This window comes from Cardiocondyla obscurior, linkage group LG07, assembly GCF_019399895.1.
Source record: "Cardiocondyla obscurior isolate alpha-2009 linkage group LG07, Cobs3.1, whole genome shotgun sequence".
NCBI classification, from domain to species: domain Eukaryota; kingdom Metazoa; phylum Arthropoda; class Insecta; order Hymenoptera; family Formicidae; genus Cardiocondyla; species Cardiocondyla obscurior.
Window position 1 is genome coordinate 533876 of NC_091870.1, and position 15878 is coordinate 549753.

General features: G+C 34.6%; 2 protein-coding genes across 2 annotated transcripts in view; one reads left to right on the forward strand and one right to left on the reverse strand.

The window, feature by feature from the left end:
- The window catches only part of Cpx (synaptic transmission protein complexin), an 88634-nt gene that overhangs the window by 40057 nt on the left and 32699 nt on the right, over positions 1-15878 (forward strand). The gene's annotated exons all lie outside the window — the stretch shown is intronic.
- LOC139104477 (uncharacterized) overlaps positions 15466-15878 on the reverse strand; it is a 47321-nt gene continuing 46908 nt past the window's right edge. The window contains exons 5-6 of the mRNA XM_070660010.1: positions 15726-15853; positions 15466-15645 (exon numbers count right to left, since the gene is read on the reverse strand). Coding sequence (XP_070516111.1) covers positions 15466-15645; positions 15726-15853 — 308 coding nt within the window. The remainder of the gene's footprint in view (positions 15646-15725; positions 15854-15878) is intronic.

The window sequence follows — 15878 nt, forward strand, 5'->3', positions numbered from 1 at the left end:
TTAGTTGAGTAATACAGCCGTGGGATATGGTCTATAAATGGAAGTTCTGCGACGAGATAGGGTATAAATTTGCGTTCAGCTTGTTCATTACACGACTGTTTTATCGAGTTGCTGTCATGTACAGGTACACGTAGACGCGACCGATAAATCTTGCGTCTCGTCTGTGCGAGTAGGCTATAAAGATTTTTCTTTACATGCGCCGTGTTGAAAAGCTGAAACGAATAGAGCGGAAATGTGTGATTAATTTACGATCACGACCAGATTGCGATCTCTTCTTTCCCTTGATTCGTTGATTTGAGATATCGTTGCGCATGCACTCGAGTCCCGAGAGTGTTGCATAATGTAAAATTATTCCTATTTCTACGCAACGTACACAATACGTGTAATCGTATTAAATTGAAAATAGTAGGACGTGTACAAAAATTAAATCTGCAAAGCGCTGAAGATTTGAAAGACTCAGGAATCGGATTTTCTTTGAGAATAACTATCGCGTAGATATCACTTTGAAACCGTATTCTCAGAAAGAGTTCGTTAAAAGTTATCTGTTGTTTCTCACGACCTCATTCGAATGATTTTAACGATGTGCATTCGCAGGCTAAAATATCGCTGAGACAACTGCTGACAAATCGATCCTGTGCCGTGACTTCGAAGTACCGGCGACGGTTATCCACAGACGTTTCGTGCCGCGAGTCTTTGCCAGCTACTTTCTGCCGTTTGCAATAAAAGATACAGTTCGTTTATCGGTACGTTTCCGTTCGTTCGTCTTTTACTTCTACCTACGATCGAACAAGAACGTGAATATTCATAACGAGTCTAATGCCGAAAGGTTCTTTTAGCGAAAGCCGTAAGCAAAACTTGTAAAATGAATAAATGTCGTAAAGAAATATCTGTCTGTTTACGTGGTAGATTTTTTTTTTCGATATAACGTGTCAAATTATACGGTTTTTTTTTTTTTTTAAGGATTTTGGTTTATCGAGAGTTGAATATTATTTATGATATATGTACACCTACGATAAGTTTAAATTAAAAAAACATTTATAAATTAAAACGTGAGCGATAGTTGAATCGGATATAATTTTAGACGGGTCAGACTAGGCAGATAATTGTAAACTTCTAAGTAAGAAATTCTGTGGGAAGGAAACGAAGAACGTTCTCTTGAGATCGTTCGTCGTTCGCTAAGTAGTCGAGAGGCTTACGTCGGAAATTCCGTAATGGTTCTTCAGGTAGAACACGAGTATCCTCAAGGAATATCCGAACTATGATAGCAGCCGAAGTGGAAGACCCCTTTGTCAGGTTAGAAAGATCACTAAGAGACAAGGATCATAGCAATAATACGAGGCACTTTTGAATGCAATAACATGGAATAGTTTTTTTTAGGTTCACCGTTATATTTATACGTATGTTTTATGAATCGTGAAGACGAAGAGAAAATATATCGGTTAATATAAAATTGATAAGGTGTTTTATAATATATTTTTTAACTATTTAAACGTCTAGTAATTTTTATTTCGATTTTTAACTATTTTATCTATTTATTTGCAATTTAATTTCTATTAATATTATTACGACTTGAAAATTGTTTATTCATTTGAATTTTTATTTTCGTTGAATTTGTGAACATCCTGCATATCTATGTGTTCTATCTAAAAATAGTATCTTTTTTAAAGTTCTCGACCTCAATAGCCGTAATAGAATAACCAGCGTAAGCGCTTTTTTCTGTCGCTATGTTTTGAGCGTCACACGAAAGAGAAAAATATATTGTGAGAAAAATTGTAAAAATTTAATTTCTAAAAAGATTTAATTTTTTATAGTTAGTATTTTTTAAAGATAAAATATTTTTAATTGTTCTAAACATTTAATCCTTTTATTAAAAGTATTTAATATGGAAACGATGGATATTTAAAATATGTCAAAATATATTTCACGAGAAATATATTTAAATATATAAAACATATTGTATATATATATATTTTTTTTTTCTTGTTCAAGAAGAAGCTTATTTTATAAAATGTATCTAGCGAAAGAAATTATCATTTCGGGAATAGGAGAGGGAAGATAATCTCCGACAGCCACCAGGTTAGTGGAATAAGAAAGTAATGCAATAAGCCGGTGGTGAAATGGCATTGTAAAAGCGTTTTACTCTGTGGTATTCACTTGCCATATACTCGTCCTAGCAAGGTTTACTACTTTGAATTAAGTAAAAGAAAGTATAATAAAGACGAGCTATGATAACACTTATCGGGGGAATTGAGCACCCTAGTAAATTGCGATAAAGTCCAGCTACCTTCGCCTATCCCTATTCACCTTTAGTAGACCACACTCGACGACCCTTGCAATTTCGGCGCGTTTCGTGTGTAATTTCGGCCGGAGATATTATCTTAAACGAAGATCTTTGCGACCCAAATAACGTCGGAGGAGCAAGCCTTACGTGACGAGGAAGATGTACAAATCGCACCCTTTGTATTAATTCAATTTGTAGATAAAGCAAGTCTTTCGGTATAAAATTACATAGTATTAAAAAAAAAAGATAAATAAAACGTGCATCGGTTATTCATATGAAAACTAAGTTTTCAACTAAAAACGTTTCGAATTTAATTCCTATTTATTTCCCACATTCAAAAAAAAAAAAAAAATAAAAGAATGGTTTTATAAATATTCTGATTTTGAAATAAAAAAATATTGTAGCTTTTAATTAAAACTGTTTCTAATTTAATATCAATTTATTTCCAGATTAACAAACATATATTTTGTACAATACCAAAAAAATTCCTAAAATTTAAATTTAAATCATACTTGGATATTTCATCATTATATTTTTCATACTTGGATTTTTTTTTATACTGATAAAAAGGTAACGTACACGTTTATCAATTATATCTACTTGTCACGTATCTTAAAAGCAAGTATATTTAATTGAATAAAATAATTTCAAGTAAAAACGGAATATTTGGTATGTAAAATGTGCGAATAAAATAATATTTGATGTGGTAATACTGAACTTGCAGGGAGATAAACAAAATTATGCTAGACAGAGTTGGAATAAAAGTGATTAACGAGAAGTTGCGTATTTCCGAACCGGAAATGTTGAAAACGGTGATTATATGTATAACGTTTGCATTATCTCTCTCGGTATCTGATTTGCAAAGTGCGCGTGCTTGCGGACCATATTTCGGAGAGAATTAGGACAGCGGAGTGTGCCCTGGTCTCTCGCGTTATGTATCGCCGCTCCAATTACGTAGGATATCGAGTATTCCGTGTTCACGGGATTTACCACTCAAGCACGAAGCCACCCGTCGATTCTCGCGAGATGTAATCGAATAGACGATCGTGCTTGTTACGAGAACGTATGTACCATTTTCCTCGAGTGCCGCCAGTGCGAGTTAACAATTGTCTTACCATCGATAGAGATCACTTCCCACCGTAAAAAGAATCCATTGATTTGCCGATTCGATTCTTTTAAGAAAGATTCGCAAAGATTTTCGCGTTATAAAACTACAGTCTACAAACCGTATAAAATTGTAAAATTTTACAAAGACTATAAGCTTTATATTATTCAATTTAATGCATTTATCCGGAAAAAATTTAACCAATTATTATTTTCTGAGAAGAAAAACAAATTAATTACTTCTGAGTAAGATAAAAAGAAAAAAAAAGCGCACATATCTACTTCACGTTAATGTAAAAAAATCTGCACATCTCAATTTTTATTCATTATAAATTACTATTGATGTCTCGGGTTTTAGAAGAGGGTAAAAAATTATATTACTCGCGTTTAGAAGAGTAATTAAATCCATACGGATAATTGAATGTGAGAAATTATTTATAATTAATCTACGGTATGGGACGACCGGATACGATCGATGTATTCCTCACAAAATCTAATTGAAGTCAATGATTACCTTCGATATAAACGAGTACGTGCACATGTGCGTGCTTTGCTCTCGTTCATCGTCACAATTGCGCGACTATTAGATACAATTATCCTAACGTATGATATTCGCTATATGTACGAATAGCAGGGATAACGAGATAGCTCTCGGTTTTCGATAATTGAATTTTTTTCAACTAATTATTTTGAGCAGCATGTAGCAACCACGATGACGATCATTAACCACAGCAATTGACTGAATACTTATTCTTGATTCAAATAATTTATCGGTAAAATTCAAATCGCTCTATGTGTCGATTAATATTATACGTGTACACGTACGCATACATACATATAGCTAACGGTAATGTGTGGTCACGTATTGCACGATAATTGAAAGAGTTAAATGGCGAATGATGTACTTTTCTAGGGCCTCGATCAAGTTTGCCCAGTTAATGGAAATTGACCGCACAAAAGCGTTTCCAATCAGGCACCGATAAAGCCCGTAATTTTCTACCAAAAGTTCCGGAGCGGCTAATGCGTCACGTCGCCATTTTCTTTCTTCTTATAAAAAGAGGAAAGAAAGGACCCGTTAACTCGGTCCCTTTCACGAGTGTTTGATCAATCAGCAGAAAACGCACGCAAGTATTTGCACTACACACTTCGAGAAATCCGATTGGATACCACGGTGATTTTCTCGGAAATGAGAAATTTTTTTTTTATACAGCCCGTTTAATAGAGACATACAAGCTCGGGGACAGCCGGATAGAAAGCGTAATTAAAAACACAGTTGTTTCTATTTTTGCCGTTAATTTTTTTTCTATATAATAAAATTATGAATTCGAAAGCAATCGCCGAGTTATATCCGTCGGAGTAATCGAAATAATGTCACGGTGCTTCATATGGAAATCACAGAGACCGCATACACCGCAGGGAATTCAGCATATTCTAGTCAATCGATCAATCCTATTACGGAACACATCTTTGACACGCATCGGTATCGTTAATCTGAGATTACCAGCGAATACTGATAGTCCGCATAATTGACAGAAATGGCTGCTCGTAAATTCGAGAATACACAACGCTGGCATTAGTTCTATCTTCCATCTGGCAGGAAGTAGAGAGACCAACTTTTTTGCCGATACATTTAAAGCTTTCACCCTATCGAATACTAAACGCCGAGTAAGTTAAAGAGACGATAAAATGCTGCGACTTATCTGAGCGAAGCGATATAGATATATCTTATGGATTCGCAGCGTTGATAAAGATTACAACCGCGTTTCTTTAATCATAGATGTGCGAACGGCGTGCGCGCACAATCGGAATTATCTGGCTGTAGTAAATCTAAATTTTCGGTCAGAAGCGCGGACATCGGACAGGTTTAGAAAAGGTTTAGAGAAAAGGTGCAAGGACGTAATGGTTTGGTACGAAGAGAAATGGCGGAACTCCTTCTTTCGATAAAGCGAGAGCGCGCTCCCTTTTCCGCGTCTGTTCCGCTCCGACAGCGAACTTCGTCTGTCTCTCTTTATCCGCGATACAATTGCGCCATATCCTTCCGCCGTGCAATATCGCCGCGCGGCTTAATGGATGTGTGAAAAAAAATTGTCTCTGTAGGATTAAAAGAGATAGACGGCGACGGTGCGGTGCGGCAGCGAGTTGGAATGCAATAACCATTCGGTATTATTTATTTTTCCGGGACACACATTAATTTTCCCGGCACGTATATGCGCTTTGTACAAATTTCTTTCGCACTTAACATATCTAGAAGGATCTTTGACTTTATATCCTGTCATTTACAGTCACTTGTGACATAAAGTTATTTTGAAGAAAAAAAAAAGGAAAAAAAAAAAGAAAAAAAAAAAGAAGGAAACAGGAAGTAGATATTAATAAAAATGCATCATTTAATTTTAAACTTCAAGTTTTATCAATGGTAATTTCTCTCCTATCTTTGTGGCTTATCTGTATTCATGAACTTATGAACAGCGCGGCGTATAGTTGATGTAAAAATATTTCATCGGGCAGACAAGCAGAGCAGTCTGTTTTATAAAACAGCTTCTTCGAGCAAGAAAATGTTAAGGAATGCATGAATTTTTTTTTCTCGCAAATATATTTAGAATATTTTCTTTTCTGCTGCGCTCGCATTATCTGGTTTGCTTTGATAATAACGCCACGCTTTGCTGAATTGGGGATACTCGAATAGAAGGAACCAAAGTCGACCGGTTCGTAATAGACCCTTCATGCCGGTTTCATTACCTTCGGAAAGTACTTTCAGAGCCTGCTGACAGGTACCTAATGAATTTTGAACGCCTAATAGCTCTTGAATATCATCAAACGAGAATGCAAGACGCCTTCTGAATAATAATGGTCACTTCTTTATCTTTCTTCTCTTTACGGTTGTATTCTGTTTTAGTATCTTGAATCGATAATAATATTTCGACAACAAAAAAAAAAAGAAGAGAAGTATTTTTACGCTATATGAGAAATGGAGTTTTGCTGTTTCGAGGCTGTCAATGCATTTTTGCTAGTGATAGGCGAGAGGAATACAGAGAATAGGAGAAGGGATGAAATTTTCACGCACACGCATCGAGATTTTCACTCAACATCTGCCAAACTGTCAACGTTTCATTCGAAATCAATATAAATATCCAAGCCCACTTTCTAGCTTTTTCAATTTTCTCTCGTGTACGGTACAAAAAAATAATTTGATATTTAGAATAAATCTTTAACTCGTAACTGCAAACCTGTTGAATTTTATCAAGATTACATTGATTTTTTTGTATCTATACGTATAATTCAAATAAGTTTTTTTTGGGAAATTATTTTTAAATGTTAATTTTATTTATTTATCAGTTTATTCGCCGCAACAGAAGTATACTATTGCCTATTTCGGGATCTTTTAGAACGAACAAGTGCTCGACGTTCGGAAAGCACCAAACATTATAGACTATATCGGGCGAGAGAGTTGTAGGATGGAGCCCAGCCAAAAAGAGATTAACCCAAAATGACGAGGTCAAAGCGCAAAGATCTGGAGCAACGATAGGCGCGCAAGTATTAAATTTTCCACGATCCTTTCTCGAGCGTGTCGGAAAGTATTTACGTCTCTCTTCTAATCCTTTCAACGCTAACGCTAAATGCTATCTATCTGCAAATGTGCTTCGAATTTAATTCATGAATCGCTGTCAAAGTCTGCTTGTAATTTCATACGTTGCAATAATTGTTTTCATGTATCGGTGCTTGTTTTACTTAACTTGAAATACTGTTAAAATACAGTAGAATTAAAAAGACGAAAAGATGTAACGCATCAAGAGTTAATGAAAGTAATAGAAACGTATGCGCGACAGTAGAGCGAGATAAACGATGACTGCGAATCGATATGAGTACTAAGTACTTGCAGATTATTACGACTTTTCGCGACTCGACATACGTAGAAAATTTGAGTGATGTTCTGATAGTTTCTGTCTGCACGTTCTGTTCGGTAAAGAGAGACTTTATTTTCTCATCTCGGCAGTTCCGTCACTTCCGAACGGAGTTTTCAAGGAGGAGTAAACACCGCGAATGTACGGGAATCTGCAACGAGCTCTTTTCAGCGCCAAGTCAATAGACGCTTCGACGTAAAAGTCGAGGGATTTTTCGAGAGAATATTAAAATGTCAAAGACGCTTCACATTCTATGTTTCTCAGGTCATTTCTTACAAACTGGCATAAAACAGTAAATTTATCTAAATATGTTGAAAAAGAAACCAGATTTTTTTTTTCTTAAAATATATTTTTATCACAAAATTTTCTTTTATTAATCTTAATTAGCTAATAATTTTTCAAATAATTTTCCAAGCTTTCTCTTTAATACTTTGAAATTTTAATTGATTAATATTTGTATACAAATTATATGTTATAAAGTATATAGGTGATTTTATCCGTGCGCATTTACTCGGTATTTAGCTTTCTAATAATTCCCGATTTCTTTTCTGGATAAATAATTGTAGTAATTAGCACAATATCTATCTCTGTAAACCAAAATTATAAAATTTAATATCGTTAGTATCTTAATATACTTTTGTTAACTTTGTGAATACAATTATGAAGTTGTAATGTAAAATGTAATTAATTATTAAAATATCTTGTTTTGCAATATATGTAAAATTAAAATAATACAAGAACAATGTACTATATATTATATTCGAAAAAAAGTTTTTGTAGATTAATTCAGTAATTTCATATGTATAATTCTCAACTAAAATTAATATTACAGGATCAAAGAATATTTGATTTATAACTATATAGTTATACATATTTATGCTTATACGCATAAATACGCGAAATGTAAAGACCTTTGGCACGAAATTATTTCTTTTAATTTAATTTAATTTAATTAATACATTTCTGGGAGAGATGTTTAATTAATTAATTCGAAAGCATTCTTCGCGCGTAATAATAAAACCGTCGACATTTTCATAAACGTTCGGGAGCAACGTTATTCTTGCGAGTCTTTTAAATATTAATAATACAACCATAAATTCAAGGTGTAACTTCAATATGGTATGTATGGAAGATGCGATCGTTAAAAAGAAAAAGACCTCTAAAGGAAATCCGAAAAGTGAATAGCTTGTACTCTCGAGAGTATAAAAAAGAGGACGTATTACAATTTCAAATGTAATTCCTTCGGAGCCTCACTGGCACCCGATTTCGTCTCGGAGGAAAGCAACGCCATAAAATCACCGACGTGTCTCATCGAGAGAAGGATGTTAGTATCTCGGATTTATCGTGTTACTCGAAAAGGTGACAGTTCAAGACTCTTTAACCAAATTAATTAACTGCAGCTTGATACGTGACTAATTAAAGTGTGTGAGTGTACACACGCGGACGGGTGTTCAATTTTAGAAAATATATATCAAAGAAAATTAAATATGAGAGAGGTTTTATTTTCAATTAAGTTTATAAATTATTTTATGCTCTAAAAATTATTCCAAGATAAATTATAAATTAGTTTAAAAAAGAAAAAAAAAAAAAAATTAGCGCATTAGCGATTTTTCTCGGGATAATAACGTATCGCGTTTAGTAATTCGCCAAGCATACCGTTTCCCATCGCGAGGATTAAACGATCTGGAAAACAGCGACCGTATAAACTAGTCGATGGGAGCTCCATAGTATTCATCAATAAGCTGCATGGACGACTAACGCGAGGCGATGCAGCGTACAAACGCTCTTAAACTAATGAAACAGAGGCAAGAGGCTGTTTAAAGTAAAAGAGCTTAGGGAATGCACGAGTACGAAGAAGAGAATCATTAAATGTCCCTTTTTTACGAGTACACAGAATATAAATGTAAATGCTATGTGACATACAACGCGTTTGCGTTTACCTAAATATAAATAGTGTACGCACGCGCTTCGATTTGCGATTTAATATTCGCCGCGCCATTAGTATTAATTAGTTGGACGTCAGGACCTTTGAATAATTGTTAATAATAATACCGTAGAGTTTATGATATTGTTCGATATTATATTATATAGAACCAGGACGAGTTAAACTTAGGCACGTAGAAAAGGAGTGCGCTATTAGAAGCGTCATTTACAGATTTATAGCCCGGCAACGTGCACGAAATAATGTCACTGTCGTGCTAAAATATATCGCGCGTTCGATATTGCGACGCACGTAGCCAGAAAATGCATTTTATGTATCCGCATATTTATGGAAAATTTATAACCGCAAATATACGTATGTATAATATACTTAGATATGTGTATTATACAGAAAAAAAAAGCTCCGTAAATTAATATCAACGAATGTTAAAACGTCTATGAAATATTGTGTATCTATTACTAATCAATAAAAATTTAGAGAGAAGAAAACCCTTTTTTAAAAATAGAAATGGTTTTTCACCCTTGATAAATGTGTAGAAAGAATGTATAACGCTCTAAATGCAATCCGGTTGCTACTCATTCCATTAATCGGTAAACCATTCCATTCGTTGGTACAGATTAATTCTGTAAGCGAACGGAGATACGTACTACCCGAGATACGTCAAAAGAGATATCAATGTATGGCCTGCACATGCGTGTGCATTTATATTTCACGTGCTGGATAATTACACGATTGCAAATATACGTGCGCACACATACTATGATAAATTCGTTATGAAGATTTAAAGCACGTTGTTGCCGTATATACAAATTATTAAAAAAGATGCTGCAACGATATATTTTTTCCGATCAACTTAAGATAAAGGATAAAAAAAAAACTACGTAAAAATAAAAGTTTTTCTTAGAACGGTCAAAGATAAGCTTTTTTTTTTTTTCAAAAGCTTTATCCGCTTCGTGTTTTGCAACTGACATTTTTGGCCATGCTGTGCGGAATATCGATGAAAAGAGAACTCTCTTTTGCTTTTAACCTATTTTACGCGCGCGCGAGCTTTATCGTTTTTGCATTTATATTGAACCGAGTGCCTGTACACGCCTACATACATCTTTCAGTATGACTTGATTCGTCGTGAACACGTGGTACAACTGATTCAAAGAACGAAGACACTCGGCCTGACTTCGTTGGAATTCAGATCGCACGCGTCCCGCCTTCATCCGTTTTTGTTTCGCGAAAATCTTGGCATTCGCATGAGCCACCACGTGCGTGACACGCCAATGAGGATTTGTACCAAAAGTTGCCTCTACTTTTATTATTAGATACACAAAATCGTCGCGCACACCGAAGGGCCGATATCGCGTTTTCTGCGACGACAGCGGCTAACGTACGTAACCCTAGGCGGCAGAGACAGGGAACGAGAAAACGGGGAAAAATCAGTCATCGGCAATCCGGCCGGCGCGGTACATACACGCGGTACATGTGAAACTCGACGCACACGAAGCTGAAGTCACGTTCGCTAGCTCTCGTCGCCATATCTGCTTCTCAGCGTAGAATATACCGAGAATAAAGAGCTTAGGAAGAAGCAGAGGCGAAATCACGCGACTTTAATATTACTAAATATAACGAGATTCTTTGTAAGATTTTTGATAATTTTTTTCTACAATTATTTGACGTATCTTTTTAATCGTTACGTTTTTTTTTATTTTTTTTTTTTTATTGAAGAACTTAATACACCTGCTTACAAAATATTTCCCTCATTTTGTGTAGCAGCACAAAAAGATATAATATCATAAGGAAATTTCAGTATTTTAACAATGAATAGAACGGTAACCGATTGTAACAACTGTTTTTGTATTATTGAGCTATGTGCAACAAATCATTTGCGTGTAATATTCCCAATTGATTTAATTATTTCTGCATGTATTCAATTACGACCAAGTGATCCGTAGTTAAATATTTACTTTACAATGTGTAATCCTATATGTGATTTGTAATTTAATTCTCGATATACCGCATAACTGGATTTGTTTCGTCTTAAAAGTTATGAAAGCATGAAAATATTATAATTGGAAATGGGGTTTTTTTTTTTTCAAGAGTGGTATATTAAAAATTCAATGTTTATTTTACAATAATTATATGGAAATAAGAATATCAAAGAAGAGCAAGAGGAATAGATCTTAAAGAAGCGATGCTTGGTGATAGAAGTTACGTTGTGAAATTTCGTTAATTATGGCAATTTTACCGTCGTAATTTGTCATCGAAAACCGACGTATAAATACGTTGACCGAAGTCGGGAAACCACCTCTGAGAGGGTGTCATTTGCGTAAAAATCTCAAAAGCAACGGCCTTCTGTTCGGGCAGTGATTAATTTGTTCCACTCTACTCCTCGCACTGTAACGTAACGTAATACGCACCCACGTAACGAAAGCGACGCCTCACGTGACGCACAATGCCAAAAGAGGAAAGTTTCGAAGGGGAAAAGTAGGTTAACGACAGTGTGTACTACGCGACGTTCAAATAAATCATAAATTATAAATGTCGTTAATCTCTTACGAAATTTTTTTTTTTTTTTTCATATATCGATTTTTTAATGAATATATATTTCTTACGCGAGTATACGTTATAATTTACGCTCATATATTTTTTTATAAACCTTTCGAGTAATCTTAGACCTGGAAGAATTTACTTACAAACCGAAACTATTATATTAAGGACGCCTATACATTTAGAAATGCTCGACTATGCACGTATTTCTAGCGGTATAAAAAATAAAAACGCATAATCGATTTTGTTTAATTATCCCGTTTAGATAAATTTGTCGATCCACGTGTCTTAATTCGACAATAATCGTACGAGTAGGGTAACAATTCCATTACAGTACTGAATATAAATAAACGAACAAATTGCGTTTGTAATATTCCGACAATATTAATGTTAGCTAAACTGCCAGCTGTGCTATGTAATTTACGTGCCGACGTTGGTGATGGAGTGCACTATCAATAACTATGGTTAACTACTTTGATTTATAGACATGGAGTAAGCATTTCGATTTTCCCTCCACAATATTGAACGTTTCAACACTTTATTAAATGCGTTCGCCGATATCAATTCCTGACGAGTGCGTAATCTAACTTAACTCTGTTAAATGAGATAGGCATTTGTATTTTACAGCTGTTATTTCTAGTGGAAATTTTTTTTTTACTACGCTTTTGTAAGTGTCTGCAAAATCAATGATCGAGTTATCTCTTGTATCATAATAATTTGTACGTAAATTCTTCGTTAAATAATTGATATATGTATAAATTAAAATTAAAAAGAATAGAGAAAACATTTTTAATAACTCAATATTTTTAATAAACGTAAACGTAAAGAGCATAAATTGCTACTTTAATGAATTTTGTCAAATTAAATTATTTCATTGTTTCCATTGTTATATTGCACTAATGAATGCAATGTAATTAACGAGTGCATACCGTGTTACGGTATGCAGCTTCCTATATATTTTTCCTAAATATTTGTTCATCGCTCGTGCAGGTTAAATCGTTTTGGCTTGTGCTATTTAATGCGTATGTACATACGAGCGTACTGATAAAATCGATTTTTATTAATTTCCTCCATAAATTAACGTCACTGTAAACATTGTTCCTAAATTAGATTTGTTCAACAAAATTAATCGATTTATTGCGTTTGTCAAATATAATTCTACAAAACGTATATGAATATATTGAAACAGGCGATCTATTTCGACCGAAAAAATTTAAGGTGTTTAAATCGAAGAGATTGCATCGAAATTAGATTGAACGAACCTTCAAAGTTCAAATCGTAAAATAACTTCCGACGACCAATATGCAAATCATCGTCCGGATGAACTCCGACGGTTAGTCGGAAGGTTAGCGCCTTTGGCGGAAGGAAGAAAGGCCACGAAGGGACCGAAGACCCTATAAGCCGTCAAACTCGATGCCCATTAATCTTAGTCATGTGCAAACATCGATCCCATTTTGTCCTCGAATACATAATACTCGTGTTAACTTTCTCAACTTTTCATATCCTTCTCGATGATAGGAATATACCGCTGATTCTTACGATTTCATAAATGCTATTATTTTTAAATTTACTTTTATTTTATTATATTTTATTATAATATTTATATTATTGTTAATTATTAGTCTCTTATTATCTCATCGGTTTCAACTTTTTATTTCTTATTTAATGGCATATATCGATAAAAAATATTGCTGATCGTTTTGAATCTTAAAAGCATTCTTACATTTCGACTTTCTCATCATCTTAGTTAGATGTATCGATCCTTCTATCAACTCTCTCAATATTTCTTAGCTAACATACCCCGACCACGTTATGTACAGAAGGAAGCCCCTGTCTAATGCTCTTATGTAGCACGTAATCACACTGTAATCTACTTTGAGAAGACCCACTCTTACTTCCTATCTATCTCACTCCTTTTTTTTTTATTTTTTAATTTTAGATCTTTTAGATCTTTTGCAAGAAGGAATAAAGTATGATCGAAAGTGTGCGATAAAAAATAAATACACTAAAAAATAGAATCTCTTTACGCGTAAAGTTAAGAAAAGCAAATTTTATCAATAAAAAAGATTTTACTTCTATAAATATTTCTTCTTGATTTGATAAATTTAATATGCATTGTAAATCAATTTATAACGAGAAACCTGCTTTTTTCGATGCATTTGTTATAGTGAATTGGTCAATTAAATGAGATATATCAATCGCGGAAAAATAATGCTAAGAAAACGTATTATGTGTCGCATAAGTTTCGAAAAATTTCCATATCTTAATCGCCTTCTGTGACTAGTTTCAAAAGAGTTATGTCAACGGAACGTGAGATCGGATATTATCGTGCTTGGTTATTCTCGCAACTTGGAATTTCGCTTGCATAAGAGTCAGCTTACTTTTATAGAGAATTCCAGACGGCACATCTCGATTACATTTTTTGTGACTATTACTATTATCATTATATTGCAAGTTAAACGAAAATTTTAAAGCTCAATGACAAATTTATGATACTTTAATTTTCTGAATATTTATTTAGTTCAATTAATTCATTAAAAACAATTTTTATATTTAAAATAGCTTTGTCAAGAATTAAAAAAATTTATTTATAACGGATGTCTGTCATACCTTATATAAAATCATAAAAGATGCCGTTTGCGTGGCACAGGAGCAAGTAAAAAGATCAGTGAAGAAAATAAAGGTACAAATATTATTGCAATTTTTTCACAGAGAAGAACGATACGGAAAGAACAAATTTTTATTTACTTTTTATTTACGTTTTCAGTTATTATATCACATGCGGAAAAATTTCTTCTCTTATTTTGACTGTTTCTCAAATAAAATAAATTACAGTTTTACTTTGTCAAATTTAATTTACAATAAATAAACATTCGCCGTTAACTTAAAATAAATTTTTTTATTTAGATTTTTAAGTAATTGCTCGAGGGTTAGATTGCAAAGCGTTCATTCACGGGACATAAAACAATAGAATTTTACGTGTAATATTTCAGATAGCTACGCTCGATTGCTGGATAAATGTATTGACGCACAACATGCGAAATATATTCACGATACTCTCCTACGCCCCGTTGCTACGGGCATCGATCTCTCGTGGAAGCGAGCTCGTTTTGTGGGCAATTTGTATCTTTGAATTATTTCGGCGTCGTGCCGCTGGCAGCTAAGTTCGCAACAGCCACTACAAGAAGATAATACGGACGTTTCGACGAGACTCAATCGAAATTTCGCGACGGGCATTCGTCGACCGATTATTCCGTTTTCTATCGATTTACCTCACTCGACAAAATTTCCTAATTAGACCCGAAAAAATCATGGCCGCGCGTGGCGCGCGTTATTTTTTAAGAGACATATATTTCTAACTACGAAAATAAAACCATGCGACTCACCGATCTGCATGAGCGTCAGCGGAGTTGTTGATTTCTGGCGGTGGCTGTAACATAAAAAAGAAAATTAATGTAGACATTATAGTTATAGCCAGTATAGTTAGGAAGATTAATAAAAAAAAAAAAAGTAAAAGTTTTCTTTTATTTAATATTTTATTTTAAAAAATGTATATTCACCTAAGAGTTGCTCCGCCGATGCAGGATGCCCCCCGGGCCTGCTCCTCCTCTCAGCTGGGACGTGACGAGCCATCCTTCCGCGCACAAGTAACTCGCGAACACTCCGACCGTGATTTTATACTCGCGAAAATTCCTCAATGATCACTTTCGCGCGTTCCATCTTCGGCACTCGCGTTTAGAATAAAGCCGTGTTAACAAATTACGCCCGAATATACTATACGGAACTCCCGAGACGACCGACGAACCGGCTACGGTTCGTATAATTGTTAATACGACGGTGACGACACGATCGTTGACGACGGCGGATGCATCTGCGTCGATCTGTAACAAAAAAAAGAATAAAAATATAATTTTAGAAATGCTACAAGCTATTGGTTTTGTCTCAAAAATGTGATTCTTACCGCTGGGGTTGCTCCGGTGATGTACGATGCCTTTCCGAGGCCTCCTCCTCCTCTCAGAACGTCGGACCTCTTGTCGGAGTGACCAGCTTCCTCTCGGGCCGTTCGATATTCGTCCTCGCCCTCGTTATCTGCAAACAAAAAACCCAGATTATT